Source organism: Equus quagga, chromosome 11, assembly GCF_021613505.1.
Source record: "Equus quagga isolate Etosha38 chromosome 11, UCLA_HA_Equagga_1.0, whole genome shotgun sequence".
Taxonomy (NCBI): domain Eukaryota; kingdom Metazoa; phylum Chordata; class Mammalia; order Perissodactyla; family Equidae; genus Equus; species Equus quagga.
Window position 1 is genome coordinate 53,084,153 of NC_060277.1, and position 17,033 is coordinate 53,101,185.

Consider the following 17,033-nt stretch of genomic DNA (forward strand, 5'->3'; position numbering starts at 1 on the left):
TGAACTTTAAATCTGCTTACTGAAATGGTGTTTCTGCCACACTTTCCTCTTAACTTCCCATAGATCCTAGTCCTGTGCTCCACGCATACAGAGGCTCGATGTGTATGATTTGAATGAGTGAATGAATGAGTGAGTAACCTTTTTGTCAAACAAACATCAGTAGCCTCGTAAGTGTGACTCCACGTCCTCCACGTGCCCTATTAAAGTCAGAGGCTGTGCCTCAGTCCGCTCCCCGTGGAGGAGGGGAGTTTGTGATAAGAAGTGAGGAGAAACTACACCAGCTGCCACTTGGCTGAGTTCTGCCCGTCAGCATTTTCTTGGTTCTTCTCTTTTTTCAGCTTCCTAATTTCACCTTGTACATTACCAGAGACATTCAATTTTCCACAGACATATTTTTTACTCTTTTGAGAAAGCTGTGCAGATTTCAGAATCGTCTGGGTACCCAAGGCTGAAAATCTATCAAACCCCGAGTTTGAAACCCAGCTGCAGGCTTGCTCTGTGCCCTGGGAGCCCATGTGAGTTCAGAACAATGAGAGACGCATGCTTGTTCCCAGACCAGAGGGCAAAAGGGATGACCCCTGGCCCTTTGTGAGCAGAAGCCAAATCCAGATCCTCAGAATAGAGCGTCTATTCACAGCCACAGGCTTCCGAAGGTGGCCCAGGTATGCCATTCCTTCTGAGAGAGAGATTTCAAAGCGTCCCTTCACCTGACAGTGCTTTCTAACTAGTTTTAATGTGAAGCTTAAGTACACAGGTTCTCATTAAACCAGGGCAGACTCTTCTCTAAAAGGGATTATATTAGATACCTCAGCATCTATAGGTTATCTTGTCTAATCCAGTCCTCATCAAAGAGTATTTATAAAGTTACGCTAGGATGGGGCACAATCCTAGTGATGCTCCAGCAACACATATGAATCGTGTGTGTGTGTGTGTGTGCGTGTCTGTGAATGCTTTCAGGAAGAACACACAGTCATCAAATGACAGTGTTCTCAAGGATTCTAAATAGTTAACTCTTTGGAGCTTCGCTGCTTTGTCTCCCAGTGAAATTCGGAGGCCACTTCTAGTCAACAGGACTTTTATTCTAGAAGCACTCAAGCCTTCCTAATCCACTTCTTGAGACAATAGCAATATGTTATATAATATAACCATTTGCTTGTGGTTTATATTAATGGAAGACCTTTTTTAACTCAGCAAAGAGAAACAGAATTCACTGAGCTACCCAGGGGCCCACTGGAGCAGAAGGTGGAGCTGAGCATCTCTCTGGCCAACCGGAGGTTCAAGGCGGAGCTCACTGACCCCCAGTCCCCGTATTTCCAGGAGCTGGCAGCAGAGTCTCAGCTTCAGGTGAGTGGACTCTCCCCACAGCCCCAGTCGTGACTCAGAATCTGGGAGCCAGCAGGACATAAACCCTTTTGGCTAATAGTTCCACCTTCTTGTGACCAGGCATCCATTTTTAACCATTAAAAAGCAGTCAAAAACTGCAATGGGTCCCAACATGTTAGGACAAATGGATCTCCAGGAAAGTTTTCCATTCCAACTTTTCCATCTTATAACTCATTTACATTTACATTGTCTTAAAATATTAGCAGGTTTTTAAATCTCATTTACCTGAAAGCCCTGAGGAGCTCTTCTGTATGTCTAACGTGTCCATGTTGGCACGAACTAGGGAATGTACTCAGTTGAAATATGAATTTTTAATCCATAAGGCTTTATCTTTCATACTATTTCCACTTTTGCAGTTTGATGCAATTTAAAGACATGACATTTTTCACGGGTGACAGGTGAAAGGCAATTATGCTGTCCATGTCATCCACTAAACTGAGATGTCCCAAGATGTCTCTTCCGTCTCTGACCATCATATCTGCCTGTCCGTGATTAAATTAAAAGGCTCTTCATTCCCTGCATGATAAACCAAACTACCACGCTGTCCATGGCATCTATACGCCATGACGAGACCCCTGCCTTCCTTGCCAGCCTCGTCTTCATACCAGCTCACTGCCATCCCCCTCCTTTGTACTGTACTTTCCAGATATACAAACTGCTTGCGAATCTTTTCTCACCTTTAGCATTTACATGTGCTGCCTCCTCTGTGGGGAATAGCCTTCCCTGACTTCACCTTACAAACTTCATCATAGAAAGTTCTCTCTACCCTTCTGGGTCAGTGCCTCTCCTCTGGGCTAACACCTGGTGCCCACTGTTGTCACAACACTTGTCACCCTGTCTTGAGATGGTTTGCTTACATGTCTATGGCTTTGTTGTCTCCATTCCTCCCTCCTTGCCTGCCATCCTCACTGCCACCAGGCTATGAGCTTCCCCTGGAAGGCAGGAAAATTTCTTTCATCTCTGCAGCCTCACCTCCTCATACAGAACTGGAGATGCAGCTAACTACTCAGTAATTGTTTGTAGAAATGCACCTGAAAAGGGAAGCATGGGATTCCATAACAAGGAGCTGCGTTATTGGCAGCCTGGGTGCCCAAGCATCTTACTCAGCCTGGCCAGGGAGCAAACAGGCCCTACTTGTCATACATGGAGAATTCAATGCTCACTTCCTCTCAACTGGAGAGGAGATGAATAATTGAAATATTCTTGACCTCCAACCTCTCCCTGCATCAGCATTCAGTCAATAAAATGTGAAGAATCATTTCTACAAACTTCAAAGAGAAAGCTTCAGCATGCGGTGTTTATAAACCAAAGAAGTACTTAGACATGCATTATTCATTTGACAGAATGAATTAAAGAATAGTCTGTTAAATCTTCTATTTGTTCTTTCAAATATTCTTTTCAACTAGTCCTTAGTATTAGAGTATCTTCAAAATTGAATAATTGGCCATGGACTGTCTTCACTGACCTGTGGTTAATTTTCTAAGTGCCTAAAACAACCTGATATAGAGTAACGCAAATAAACTATAATTTTTTTAAATCTGAGTTCTAGTCTTCTTTCTTCTAAGAATTTGCCAGGAGAATTTGGGGGTCACTTCCTTGACTTTAGATTCCTCATTTAGAAATTAAAGATGACCTCAAAGTCCCTGTCCAAGTCTAAAACACTGTGTATAGAAATAATAGTACTGTTCTTAATGTTTTATATGTATTAACTCATTCCATTTTTCACACAATCCTATAAGTTAAAAATATTATTTCCCTTTTTTACAAGTGAGGATACTGAGGCACAAGGAGATTAATTAATATGCCCCATAATGTCACACCTATCTGCTGGTAGAACCAAGATTCAAACCCGGGCAGCCTGGCATCAGATCCCCTGCTCTGAACCACTATGCTATGCTTCCTATTTTCCCCAAATTTTTGTATCATCATCAAATAAACAAGCCCCTTCTAGCCTCTGAAAAACTTACTAGCCAAAGAAGAGTGTGTCTGCTCAGTCTCGCTCCAGAGACTCACCACCTCAGTCCTGCTGGTTCGGTTTCCACAGTCAGCGGCTTCTCTAAGGGGGAGCCGCTCTGCTTAGAGCATCTGTTCCCCTTCTAGGCTCCTGAACAGCCTGAACCACTCAGCAGCCTGCCATCAGATGGCCAACCAGCCCCACCACAGCTCAACACTGATGTCAGCACAGCCATTCGGCCCTAATCAGGAATTAATGGACAGTGCTTTGCAGTAATTTAATTTCCACAATAAACCTAATGAGCAATTTAATACAAATGTCAAAAGGAATGCTTAGTTGTTTTCTAAATGCTTTCTCCTGTGCAAACATTCATGAGAACTCAACACAGCCGCCTCTTTATAGCCCCGTTAACATACATTCCAGCAGAATCAGGGAGGCGCCTGTGCATTTACTATTATTAATAAGGTTAACTGGGCACTTAATTAGCGATTTAGTGGTTAGTGCTCCATGATTGGAAGGTCCCCAGAAGATTATTTAGCAGAATTAACTGACGGCTTTTGTCATCTCCTGTCTAGACACCCTCTGCCCCCTCCTAAGCAAAGCTGATTCTTAATCAATCACAGACAGGTTCACAAAGAGGGCATGGACACAAGTGACAATCCCATCCACCAGAGCCAGTGCCATGGAGCATCCTTGGAGGGGAGGATGGCTCTCCCCAGCGATGCTGCCTGCTGCCCACACTGCAGCTACAGCTTCTAGGAAAGCAGTCCTGTGCTTGCTTGATTGTTTTCCTACATATAGTAGCATCTCTGGTATCCTAGACCAGAAAGAGGGATGAGTCAGGGCCTGAATCTTCTGCTCCAGAACCTGCAGCTCACACTTGAACATTCAGTCCTGGAACAGTTACTGGAACAGCAGGACAAACGCCTGTGGCCCCCAGGCTATTTGTCACAGGAGGCCAGAGCCAATCTGAAGCACATACACAGCTCTTTCCCAACTGCCCCTGTAATAAAGGCCAGCTCTGCAGAACCTAACCTGCTAGCTCTCCTCTGTTAAGCCCGTGGTGTGGTGGGAGTGGAGGCACAGAAACTTATTACTAAGGCCCCTGCCCATAATCACGATGGGGACCCTCATCCTGTCCTTCCCCTCACTGAGGCTTTCAAAAAGAACTGACTGAAGGCTTCCTCTGCCCTTCCTGGGCTCCGTGCTACGTGGCTATTGAGGAAGTGGAAGAAAATCAGGCTATCAAGGAGCTAGTAATTCAGTAGAAGAGATAGAGAATAAGTAAATAAATAATACGATATCACTCTCTGCCCACTGCGTGTCAGGCATTTAACAATCATTCCTCACAGCAGACTGACAGTATAGGTACTGTTATCCCATTTTGGCTAAGGAGACTGATATTCAGAGAGATTAAGCAAAAAACTCAAGGTCTTGCAGCCAGAAAGTAGAAAAACCAATATTTAAACTCAGGCCTATACAGCTATCTCCCCATCACCCGAAAGCTGAGCTACCTTCATCACTGCAGTTACGATACACTCTGGGAATGAAAACTATTTTTAATATTGGTGCAAGAAGATGTAATTTAGAAGGTAAGTCAGTCTGCTAGGGAAAAAATCCGTGATGCACTCCAAAGCCCAATGTAAATGATTTGGGGATTCTCCGTGCATCACTGCTCTGGTCCTTGGCAAAGATAATGTAGAGTCGGCTGTAATTTTAGATACAGTGACAATGCAGTGGCATGTTGATGAGTTTGGAGAATGAACAGCTGCACTTAACTCAAACAAAATTTGATGAGTCCCTACTATGTGGATGGCAATCTGCCAGGTACTGAGAGGGGGGCAGATAAAGATGAATAAAGAAGACATGACCCCGGAGCCCAAGGAGCTTCATCTCAGAGAGAGACAACAGGCACCTCACAGACTGTTTTATGGGACATGCCCTAAGTTCTAGAGTGGTAGGAAGAAGGAATCATTGAGACTGACTTTGGGGCTTCTACAAATGCTTTGTAATAGAGAAGATGCTTGAGCTGGCTTTGAAGGTTGGGGGAGGATGGCAGCCAATGAGCAGAAGGTAGCGGAAGTTGCATCTTAGGCTAAAGGGGAAAAATTCATAGAAGTTTGGAGGAAGTACACGTTGTGTTTGGGCAGAGACAGGTTAAGTTAGTGTGACTAGAGGACACAATATTGGTCAAGGAGGTAATGATGGCAGGAACTGCAAATGGTAAGCTACTTGGGCAGTGGAGGGGGTAGGTTGTAGAGAGCCTTAAATGCCCCTCTAAAGAATTGGACCTTATTCACTAGTCATTGGAGCCCATCAAGGGATTTTTAGTGAAGAGCAGCAGATATGGAATGATTAACTTGGAAAAAAATTGTACTTAAGGAGCTATCACCTCTCTTTGCCCATACAAACCCAAAAAACCATTGCAGCAATACAGAAGGGACGATAGGGAGGGGGTGCCGGCCATGAGAATAAGAAGAACATTGTGAGAACAAAAGGCATGTGAGATTCGAACGAACAGGAGTTGGTGACTGGATGGGAGGGGCACAGAGGGAAGGTATGTAGGGATGCTGGCCTTTCCGGCATGGAAGACGATGGGTGTTCACGACCCTGACAAATAAGAGCCCAGGAGGAAAGGCAGATTTGGATGGAAGAGAATGACTCTGGTTTGGGCATATTTGGTTAGTGGCAAAATTGGGATTTTCATATGGAGAACTCAAAGCTGTGTCTCAGGTGATCATTGAAGCCATGGGAGAAAATGAGATGCCCCAGTGAGAGGCAGGGGGGAGCTGGCACAGGGAAGGAGGACAGGGCTGAGGCCCTGATCACCTCTTCAGCCTCATCTTTCTCCCCGCTCTCCCTCCCAAGCTTCACTACCAACTACTCTCTCTTCCTCTCAGGCTCTCTTGCCTCCCTCAGCTGTAAGGTGGATGGGGCAGTGCCTGTCTATGTGACAATGCGTTCCCAGAGCCTAGCACAGCACTACAGTTGAGCTTACTGAATAAACGGGAGAGGCAGTGAAATGAGGAAGTGGAGGACCAAAACCTGCAGAATCCTTATATTTAAAGTAAAGAGTGAAGACAGGAATAGGATGGAGTAAAGAAGACTGAGAAAGTCATCAGAGAGATGGAAGAAAAACGAGAAAAAAGCAGAGACATCATGGAGGAGGAACGTAAAATGCCCCTGGATTTGGAGAGAGCCAAGACAATGGCCTGGAGAGCACCCGCCCACCTGCGGGAAGGCAGAGGAGAAGCCAGGCTGTTGGGGGATGGGGAGAAACTGAGTCTCGCAGTGGTAAGATATTCGAGCATGCACCTCATTAGCAGAGTCAAATTAACTAAGAAAATTTATTGTACAGGCCACATAAATCTAAGAGCAAATCTAGTCTATTAGAGTCTCCTTCTACCATTTTATTTAGATACAGCAGCCATTTAGACTTTAATAATCCCTTCAACATTATAGATATTTTCCAAATCGTATAATTCAATTCAGAAAATATTATAGTTACTCTGTGTATAAGTAAAAACACTGTAGCCAAAAAAAGTTTCTTTCAAGTACTACCTTAAAGTTATTTCATATTTTATGTAAAGTAACCATGAAAGTAGGTCAGAACTACCCAATTACAGCTTTTAAATAAATAGCAAAACACTTTCCTCTAGGTTTCAGAAATAACTGAGAACAAAGAGTTTGGCCTCAATCGTTGCTTCAATTTTCCATCTTCATTTGTTTCCCTAACTCATCAAAAGTGCTCAGGCTTTTTCAATTAGGTAAGATCTGACCCAGTAGAACCAAAGAGTACTTCATAAATGTATTTCTCTCTGCAGATGCAAAAGGTATTTAAGAAACTTCCAGGATTCAAAGAAATCCATGTGTTAGGATTTAGGTAAGTAAGAGAAGGAGACTCTTCTCAATTTTTCAATTACTCTCTCCCTGTCCTCCTTTAAAAGCAATGTCATGAGGATTACAAGGTGCTTTTTCCCCTCGTTGTTGGGCTCTGCCAAATCTGAAACCTGGATACATCTCAGACAAAGGAATTGTCTAATTAGAGCATGACTGTAGGTGATTTTTTCCAGGGGTACCACAGGAGCTGCATTCCTTCCTCCCTCTGGATCAGAAACACTGCTGTCTGCAGAGAGCTCGTCTGCTGTCCTTGGCAATGTTGTTTTGTTTTGTTTAAAAGATTGGTACCTGAGCTAACAACTGTTGCCAATCTTTTTTTTTTTTCTGCTTTGTCTCCCCAAATCCCCCCAGCACATAGTTGTATATTTCAGTTGTGGGTCCTTCTAGTTGCGGCAGGTGGGCCGCCACCTCAGTATGGCTTGACGAGCAGTGCCATGTCCGTGCCCAGGAGCCGAACCGGTGAAACCCTGAGCCACTGCAGCAGAGTGCACGAACTTAACCACTCGGCCACGGGGTCAGCCCCAATGTCCTTGGCGATGTTCTTAATGAACCACTTAGGACAACACCTCAGCAGAGACAAATCCAAAAAAGTAGCAATTAGTTGCCTTGGTGTCTGCTCGCCTGGTTTCCTATCAAATGCTAAATATCATCATCGTCTAAACAAATCAGGCTGACCCGAGGCGGACAGGTGAGACTACTAGAAAGCGGCACCTTAGGGGTAGGAGAGTCAGGTGGACAGGGACATGGTGGGTGGAAGCAAGACTTCCCAAAAGATATCTTTTATATCATTTTGATGTGTGAAGCACAGTAATGTATTACCAGGCAAAAGTTGTTAAATTAAAATTTTAAATATATAAAAGAAATGAAGTAATAAAATAGTGCCATGCTAAAGCAGGGTTCCATCATGTCCCCACAGCTTTTCCACAAGCAGGCCTATATCCGTTAGCATCTCAACACTCTAGAGCAGGTTTATGATTTTTGGCAAGGATTTTTACCTCTTTCTTGTAAGTTCTCATTATTCAAAACATCTACAGGTGGGGTCATAATATGGTATTTTTTTACTGTGCCACAGGGTATGTGTCAACCTGCTGTGGCAGAATGAGATTCCATGCCCTGGGGGGATTTGTAAAGTGGGGAGAGCAACCCTCACCTGAAGTCCTTCCTGGCCCTTCACCATCTATTGTCTCCCAGCTGGAAGGTGCACAGTGAAGGGCTCCCACACCCACAGGGAACAGCCTCTGGGGGCCTCCACCAGCTTATTTCTTTCAAGCACTCAGGCCCTCTGATTTATGTAAGACCAGAGGAAGGAATATTGAAAAGTGAAAGTTATAAAGGATGAAAGCCTTAACATTTACCAAAGCAGCCTCGTTTTTCTTTATTGCAAGATGCTGCTCTGCAGTATTCCATGTGAAGTCAGATGGATTAGAGAGAAATAAAAGGTGATAGGAGAATATTCCGCATAGATGGCAGGGTCTTCGGGATGAAACACTTCAGTCAAAGAATACGTTTTTCATTTAAAGCTGAAGGAAACGATAGGAGCAGCTCTCCTGGTGAATGTTCAAAGGCCCATTATCTCCTCCCTTCAAATAAATGAAAACCTAATAATAAAAAAGTCTATTTCAGAAGAAAACCAAAATGTTAGGTGATGAGACTTTGCAAGGTAAAACTTTTAAAGATATATCCCTTAAAACTGCATCTTTCCTGTGTGTTTATCTCTGTGCTTATCATTTCTGCCAGAATGCTTGTCAAGTAAATCTGATCACATCTCCCAATGATTTCTATCATGTAATGAAGACACAGTCTCCCAGAAAACACCTTGACCCCTGAATACAATAAACAATATGCTTACGAGTGTAGCAAAGTTTTAATCATTAATAACACTGCTCGGAATATTGTAAAGTAAACTTATTATGAAGGAAATTGCTTTTTCATGGAGCCAGATCCCCACAGAAGACCTAGAATCCTGTAAGTCTCATGGTGCTGTCTTTCTTTCATTTGTACACATTCTCATTTGTATAAAACCTGACCTACAAGTTAACAACTATTTTTGTATCTGTGACCTCATTTGATTCTCTCGACACAATCGGGAAGTAGTTAGGACATGTATTAGTAACACAATTACAAGGATGAACAGTAAAAGGTCCACTTAAATATTGCTTTATCTCTTAAAGCAAATATGGGAAACTATTAACAATCATTAAATCTAATTGGAGGGTTTATTCCTTAAAGACTTGTATACAAATATCCACAGCGCCTTTATTTGTACTAGCCGAAAACTGGAAACAACACACATGTCCATCAATAGAGCAACAGATAAACAAGTTGTGGCATGTTCTTACCATACACAACGACTCAGCAAAGGAATGAACTATTGGAACACACAAGAACATGGGTTCATCTCAAGATTATTATGCTGAGTGGAAGATGCCAGATAAAAGGCAATGGATTATTATTCCGTTTATACTTAACTCTAGAAAATACAGGCTAATCCATAGCGACAGAAAACAGATGAGTGGTTGCTTTGGGAGGACGAGACAGAGAGGGACGAGAGGGAAGGATGACAAAGGGGCATGAGTGAACCTTTGGGAGTGATGATGATGCTCACTATCTTGATTGTGGCGATGGCTCCCCAGGTGTACAGTGTCAAACCAATCATATCGTATACCTTCAACATGTGCAGTTTGTTTCATGACAGATATTTCAATAAAGCAATTATTTTTTTGAGGAAGATTAGGCCTGAGCTAACTACTGCCAATCCTCCTCTTTTTGCTGAGGAAGACTGGCCCTGAGCTAACATCCATGCCCATCTTCCTCTACTTTATACGTGGGACGCCTACCACAGCATGGCATGCCAAGCGGTGCCATGTCTGCACCCAGGACCCAAACCAGCGAACCCCAGGCCACCGAGAAGTGGAACATGCGAACTTAACCACTGTGCCACTGGGCCGGCCCCCAATAAAGCTATTTTTTAAAATGAGCAGGACTAAAATCTTGATCCAGGAAGCCCAGCCTCTCTCCAGAGCTTCGTGGATGACAAGCTATTGAGGAACACAAGCAAGAGGCAGGCCTGGATGAATGTCCAGCTGGTACAGAAGCAAGTCCCTCCCACAGAGCAGCCCCAATGAGACAGTCACAGAGTCTCCCCGCCCCACAGGGGAAGCAGTGGCAGAGCCCATGTCAGTCATGTTACATCAGGGATGAGAGTCGGCTGAATTCACGGGCCAGGCAGATGGAGCAGCAGCACGAACCCCAGCACACATGCAGAGTATCTGTCAGCGACTATCATTTGAAATGTAAAGTGAGAAAACTGAATATAGCTTCTAAACTAAATTCATATACATGTCAGGAGGAGTCCAAAATGTATGTGTCAGTTTGGTGACCAGATGGCCTTTTTCAGGCACAAGCAAGTGGTAGCCCGACAAAATGAGCCTAGGCTTGAGGTCAGGCAGGCCAGGGTTTGAATCCTGGCTCTGCCACTTTCCAGCTGACAACTTCTCCTCTCTCTGCGTGTTCCCTTATCAGTAAAATGGGGACTGTTTTGTTGAAATGATTACATGCAGATGCATGTAAACTGCTGGGCGCAGACCACGCACACAGTAAACAGGTGTTTGCAACCTGTTCCGTGGTGAATGGTACCGTTCCCTCAAGGCTTACTGATTAAAGCAATTTGAGAAATAATCAGTCACCAAAACCAGTTTTAGGGTCTGGTCTCAGATAAATTACCTTCAGGAATAAACTAATCATTAAATGCTATTCAGAGGGTGAGAAATCCATCTATAAAATACTTTCTAAAAAACGTCCCGGCACCAGCACCATCCAAAATATAGGATGTATAGGATATTTACAGTCTCTTTAGGAAGAATATGAGGCTCTCAAAGAGTTTAAGAAGAAGACCAAAAGTTCAAATAATCTGAACTAAGGCTCAGATCCTAATCAGAAACTTTGTATAATGATGTTTACTTCCTGAGCTTCATATGGCTCTCAAAATTTCCATCCACGTTCTGACGGCAGTTCATTTTTCCTTCAAAGCTCTAGGCAAACATTGGAGACAACTGAAAAGAACCTTTCTCGTGTTTTTTTTTGGTGCGTAAAATGATTCACTGAATGTCTCAATAAATTTCATAAATTGTTTTTCCCTTGCATGTTCCCATCGTGCACAACGAAATGAAGACCAAAGAAAGAACGAGACGGGTAATTCAGACATTTTTGATGTTTTGAAATATAGTACATTTTCCCCCACAATTTATATGTTGATCTTTTACAAATAACTTTTACATATAAGTCTAAGATAAAGCAAATGACTTTTTAAAGGTTTATTAATTAAAAGACATTGATTGATCAATTACTTGGTCAAAAATACTCTCGAGTCAAATCACTACGTGAGATAAGCAGGTAAACAATAACGATCTGCAGAAGAGTATTGTATAAAACTCAAAATCTAATTAGAAAAATATAAAAACACACATCTGTGATGTAAGCATGCATTAACAATTTCTTGAACGTCATGTCAGAAGTTGTCCGTCTGAATGCACACTTGTCCACGTGACGATCCTAAGTCAGGAATACAGCAGAGAAACTACCTTGCTCCTTGGTTCCAAGGTCAATGTGAACTGGGAAGGGCCTGCTGCACTTGGAGAGCTCGGTAATAAGACTCCAGCTTTGGCTCCTATAATTGACTTATGAAATAATGAACTGTAACTTCTGACTGATTGCGTGCCCCAAGGAACTGCCGGGAATACACACTGTCGGTTCCTATGGCCTTTAAAACACTTTTGCATCCCTCTGTGTGGATTTATGGCATGAATAAAAGGTAAAACCTGGTCTTAGAGGACAGAGCTATAGAGAATCCAATTTCATTTTTGCATGCAAAAAGGCGTTGAATTACTAAGAAAGATAAATATAGTTAATCATGTGCTACTTCCGTCTCTCTCGTCTCACACCTTCCCTCTAAGATATTGTTTTACAAGCAGCTTGAGTGAAAAGATTATGTTGAATTTAGTTTTCTTTTTTAATTAAAAAGTATTTCTTGAGAAAAGTAGAAGAGAAATGACCTTAAGAACTGAAGCTTTGACTTGATTACAACATGTACATGCTATTGTACCACTGCTGTATCCTACGTGGCCATTTCATAGACCTTTGTAAAGGAGGCTATTTGCAGAAAAAAGGACAAGTCATCCTTCTTCCTGATTGGCATTGTAGGACTGTACTTATAAGACCACCAAGAACACTGGTCAATAACAGCAAGTCTTCACAATTAACACTTTTTCATAAAGACCTAGGATAAAAATCTATGGTCACTTGAATCAATCAGTAGTCCCTCTTCAAGCTGAACTTAATTCCTATCCCGACATTTTATTTTAGAACTAAAATATATGTCAATTCTTTTTCCACGTTTCAAATTTCTGACCAACATTGAAATTAGTTTTGAAGTTGGATATTCTTTAAAAAGCCCATCAGGAAAGGGGTTGAAGCTGTCCTGAAGCTTTGTAGCAACATAGTGACTCTCTTTACATGGCATGTAACAATACTTTGGGTGCAATTGTCCTCTGCTGTCTACAGTTCAAGCTCCACAGAAATGCAACTTACGGCCATCTTTAAGAGAGACAATGCAGAAGCAAAAAGTTCTGCAAGTGACCTCTTGTCTTTTGATTCCAACAAAATTGAAAACGAAGGAGTCCCCCATGGAACGATGGAGGAGGACCAGCAAACAGAACTCTATATCACAGCTTTAGACCTCAAAAAGCTGATCAGCAGAGCACTAGAGGAAGACCAATCCTTGGATGTGGGGACAGTTCAGTTCACTGATGGTCAGTTGGTGGTTTCATAGTTCTGGGTTTATCCTCATTCTGATACAGAGAGCAGGAGGTGTGAGTGTCTCCTGGTCGCTATCACTTTAACTTGGGTTTTGTAGAGTCAATCATTTCTGTGATAGGCCCATCATGTACGGTATCATTTCTGTCTTTTCTCACTCCCTCCTGTGACTCATTTGATGAGCCTTTGGTGACCACTTCAAACCAAGAATAGCTCTAGGAGAAGCCAAAAGTTTCGGTTCAGCCCACCTCAATCACTGTCATCCAGTGGAGCCCAGGTGGAGAAAAGAAGCATGGACAGTTCTGTTCTATTGATTCAACCCAGATTCCTTCATCTAGTAAATTTATCGGGTCCCAGAAGGAAACAGATGGCACATTCAAATTAAGATAACATGAGGAGAGTTTGATAAAGGGACTGTTTATAAAGGTTTCCCTGATGCCCAAAGGAATAGGACAGTTCCCTGGGGCTAGAGTGACAGTGCAAGGCCCCTTCACTACCTCTAGGTGTGAAGTGTTGCCTAATGAGGTATGCCATCCCAAAGACAGAGGGCAAGGAACCATTGACATAGTCCATTTAAGTCAGCCTCCTGGGACAGAGAGTAGCAGGGAGAGGAGAAGACAGAGGGTCTAGAGGTGTACACAAGATAATCAGACACACTCAGGATCCTCAGAGGGTGCCTGAAGGGACCCAGGAACTTAGAATCCTCAGTAGGCCCAGTACTCCCAGCATAATAGGTGGGCACTGGAAATGCCATTTTAGAATGACATGGCATGAAACTGGCATTCTCTGCCAGTTCTGTTTCTCTAGTTTAGAGAGTCAAACTCAACACTGGAAAACTCTACAAAGGTCCCTTGGGACAAGATGCAAGACAAGGTAGGAAAGAAAAGATGGACTTGAGACTCATCTCAGAGACTGTCTGGTACTCTGAGTTTGTCTCTTTGTTGAACCTGCTGCAATGTTCTGAGAATCAGGCTTCAGGGTGGAAGTAGGACTCCACGAGTAGTCCTCGGTTCCAGTGTTTATTCTAGCCATTTTTCTTTGTCAGCTTAGTTATATTTTCCTCTCTACTGGCCTAGGCAGTCAGCCTGTCTGCTTGATCCAAATCTGTAAATAAAACTAAACGTCCTAAAAAATCCACTTTAATAACTGTTCTTGTCACATAAACATGCAAGATGCCCCCCCCGTATCTGTCCTTCAACATATTATTCAGATCAATAACCATTAATTTGTGTGACACTGAATTCTTAGTGATTTATTTCAGCACTCCTTAAGAACTGATTATGACCACATCTTACAGCCCTGTTTTATTGCCCAAACCACAAAAGAAAAAGAAAGAAACACTCAAACTCTGTGATTTTTCACCCACAGAAATTGTTGGGCCATTGCCAGGCCCGGATCCTGACGCCCAATCAGGGCTTCCAGTGCTCCTTGCTGATATCACAAAGGTGAGTGAGTTGTTGTCCTTTTGTTCTTCCAATAGGAACAAAGCCTCAAAACTTTCCATCAAAAACATCAGCTTACAGACTAAACAGAGCAAAGTCCCCTTTGTGATTCTAATTATATTTCTTTTCTGTTTTTTATAGGCAGTACTGTGTTACCCACTTCCAGTATCTGTATTAATAAAATATAAAAAACTTGAATTTCAAATATCCTAAAGTTCAAAGTTTCTTTCCATCTAGTTAGATCTTTGTTTCAATTAGAGTCAGGATTTGCTCCATTTTTGACAAAAGAAACACATGTTCATGAACTGAAAAGAATACTTAAAGGAGAATATATTAACTTTGACTTGACTTTCAGGAATAAATATAAACGTAAACATATTTTATAAATTTGCTCTTAAGTCTTAAGATCTTATCTACATATTTTTATGGGGGTTTCATAAGTACAAGTTAATGTCTAGTAAAAATGATAAATTCATTAATAATTTTTATATTTCAAGCTATGTTCATTTAATTTATGCCAACAATTGTTCCAGGGGTGTTCATAAATGGAAGTGCTGAATAGGCTCTATCTTCTCTTCAAATGAAAGAATCCATAAATCCAAACAGGATTAACATAATTCAAAATATTTCAGTTATTAGTTAAGCCTACACAGGCAGACTCAGTTAATGAAGAAGCCAATGGATCATATTTTAACACTATATCAAAACATATTTTCCTTTCAGGACATGCTTCTGTACCAGAACCTTCCTCTATGTAGTTTCAAATCAACTACAAAATGATTTGCCTAAATTTAATTCAAAAGAAAAAAACACAGAGCATAGCCCTTCTCATAGACAAAGAAATGTGCCTGCTCAACATCTGTCTTTCTAAATTCCTTCTTCAGGATGCCACTTGGAGTCCAGAACTTCCTCTTGGTCAACCCAGGCTTGAGGCAGCGGACAGCACTGCACACGGTCTACCTGGTGAGTTTCTTCCCACAAAGTCTGTTTTCGCTGACAGCATCCCCTTTGAGGAATCCATCTATGACGCTACCTCAAAGACCAGTGACAAAGGCATCCTTGACCCAGGGGAAGGTTTGCTAACACCAGAATTTCCAACAGCAAGACCGTCCGCTGAGCCTCCCTCTTCTGAAGAGGAGGACACCCTCGGCGCCCTGCTCCCAGCTCTAGTCCCCAGTCCCACGGAGAGCACGGGTGGCCCTTTTCTGATGGGTCTCGTGAAAGAGGCTGAAGCCAAAGCAGCACCAGCTGTTGCCCACACAGAACAGCTGTCTCTTCTGGGCTTTGAAACTGAGAGTCCATCAGGACAAGGTAAGTCTCAAGGCCCAAGTCCATGACCAGAGGCTATGGCAACAGGGGTTTGGGCCCACACAATCATTATATGTGATCCTGTACACCATATACAGGCCCACCATTGACACTGTTTGTCCTGCTATGTGTGTTTCTTTAGTGCCAGTTAGCTCATGTGTAGTTGATACATAAGGATGTCAGGAAACACTGAAGTCCTCTTGGTTCACTTTCGAATGTCCAAGAATGTTCATTTTTGAGGCATTAGGGTCAAACTTTCTCACAGATAAAGAGAAATCTTTAGCAACATATGAAAACCTTAAGAAAAACCTTGAAAATTCTGCATAAGATCCTGTTTTTTTAGTTCAAGAAGTAGTTGATTTAGTGGCTTCAAGAAGGCGGGGCCAGCTCGGTGGTGTAGTGGTTAAGTTCGCGCGCTCCACTTCAGCCTCCCTGGGTTGGCAGGTTCATACCCTGGGTGCAGACCTATACACCGTTCATTAAGCCATGCTATGCTGGCATCCCACATACAAAATAGAGGAAGAATTGGTATGGGTGTTTGCTCAGCAACAATCTTCCTCAAGCAAAAAGAGGAAGATTGATAATAGATGTTAACTCAGGGTCAATCTTCCTCACAAAAGAAAAAAAAAACCCTATGCTTTCCACTTTATACAGCTCTCATGTGAAACTGTAAGCGAACTATTTTAAGGGAACGTGAACCTCAGGATACAAGGCTGATAAGGATTCACTGTGATTTTAGGTGCAAATGCCAGTGGAGATTTGTTATATCTGATATTTTTAATAGGATTGTTACTGTTTTAGTTAGGACTCTACAAAATTCTACAGGTTTTGAGTGACCCACCTCCATCCTATTTTCCTCATAAAACCTGTGCGCAATCAGTGTGCAGTTTTATGGAATACAAGGTTTTTCACAAATACACATACAGCATGATAGCAGAAGCACCTATACAAATTATATTTGGTTGACATGATTATCAGTGAATAAACGTTGACTGCATTGTATAGTTATCTATTTCAACCACCCTTACATTACAAACCACCCTTAAAGTTAGCGGCTTAAAACAACAATCCCTTATTTTACCCGTACATCTCAAATCTGGGCAGAGATAAGTGGAGACAACTCTTCTCTGCTCCATGTTGTGTCAGTTAGAGTATCTCAACTGGTGTTGAAGATCTTTATCCAAGATGGTTCGCTCACATGGCCAGCACATCAGTGCTCAACCAGAGCTGCTGGC

General features: G+C 42.4%; 1 protein-coding gene across 1 annotated transcript in view; it reads left to right on the forward strand.

Annotated features, from left to right (window-relative positions):
• The window catches only part of IMPG1 (interphotoreceptor matrix proteoglycan 1), a 119,408-nt gene that overhangs the window by 51,164 nt on the left and 51,211 nt on the right, over window positions 1-17,033 (forward strand). The window contains 6 exon segments of the mRNA XM_046676263.1: window positions 1,192-1,344; window positions 7,162-7,220; window positions 11,408-11,428; window positions 12,797-13,044; window positions 14,417-14,493; window positions 15,375-15,453. Of these exon segments, the coding sequence (XP_046532219.1) occupies window positions 1,192-1,344; window positions 7,162-7,220; window positions 11,408-11,428; window positions 12,797-13,044; window positions 14,417-14,493; window positions 15,375-15,453 (637 nt within the window).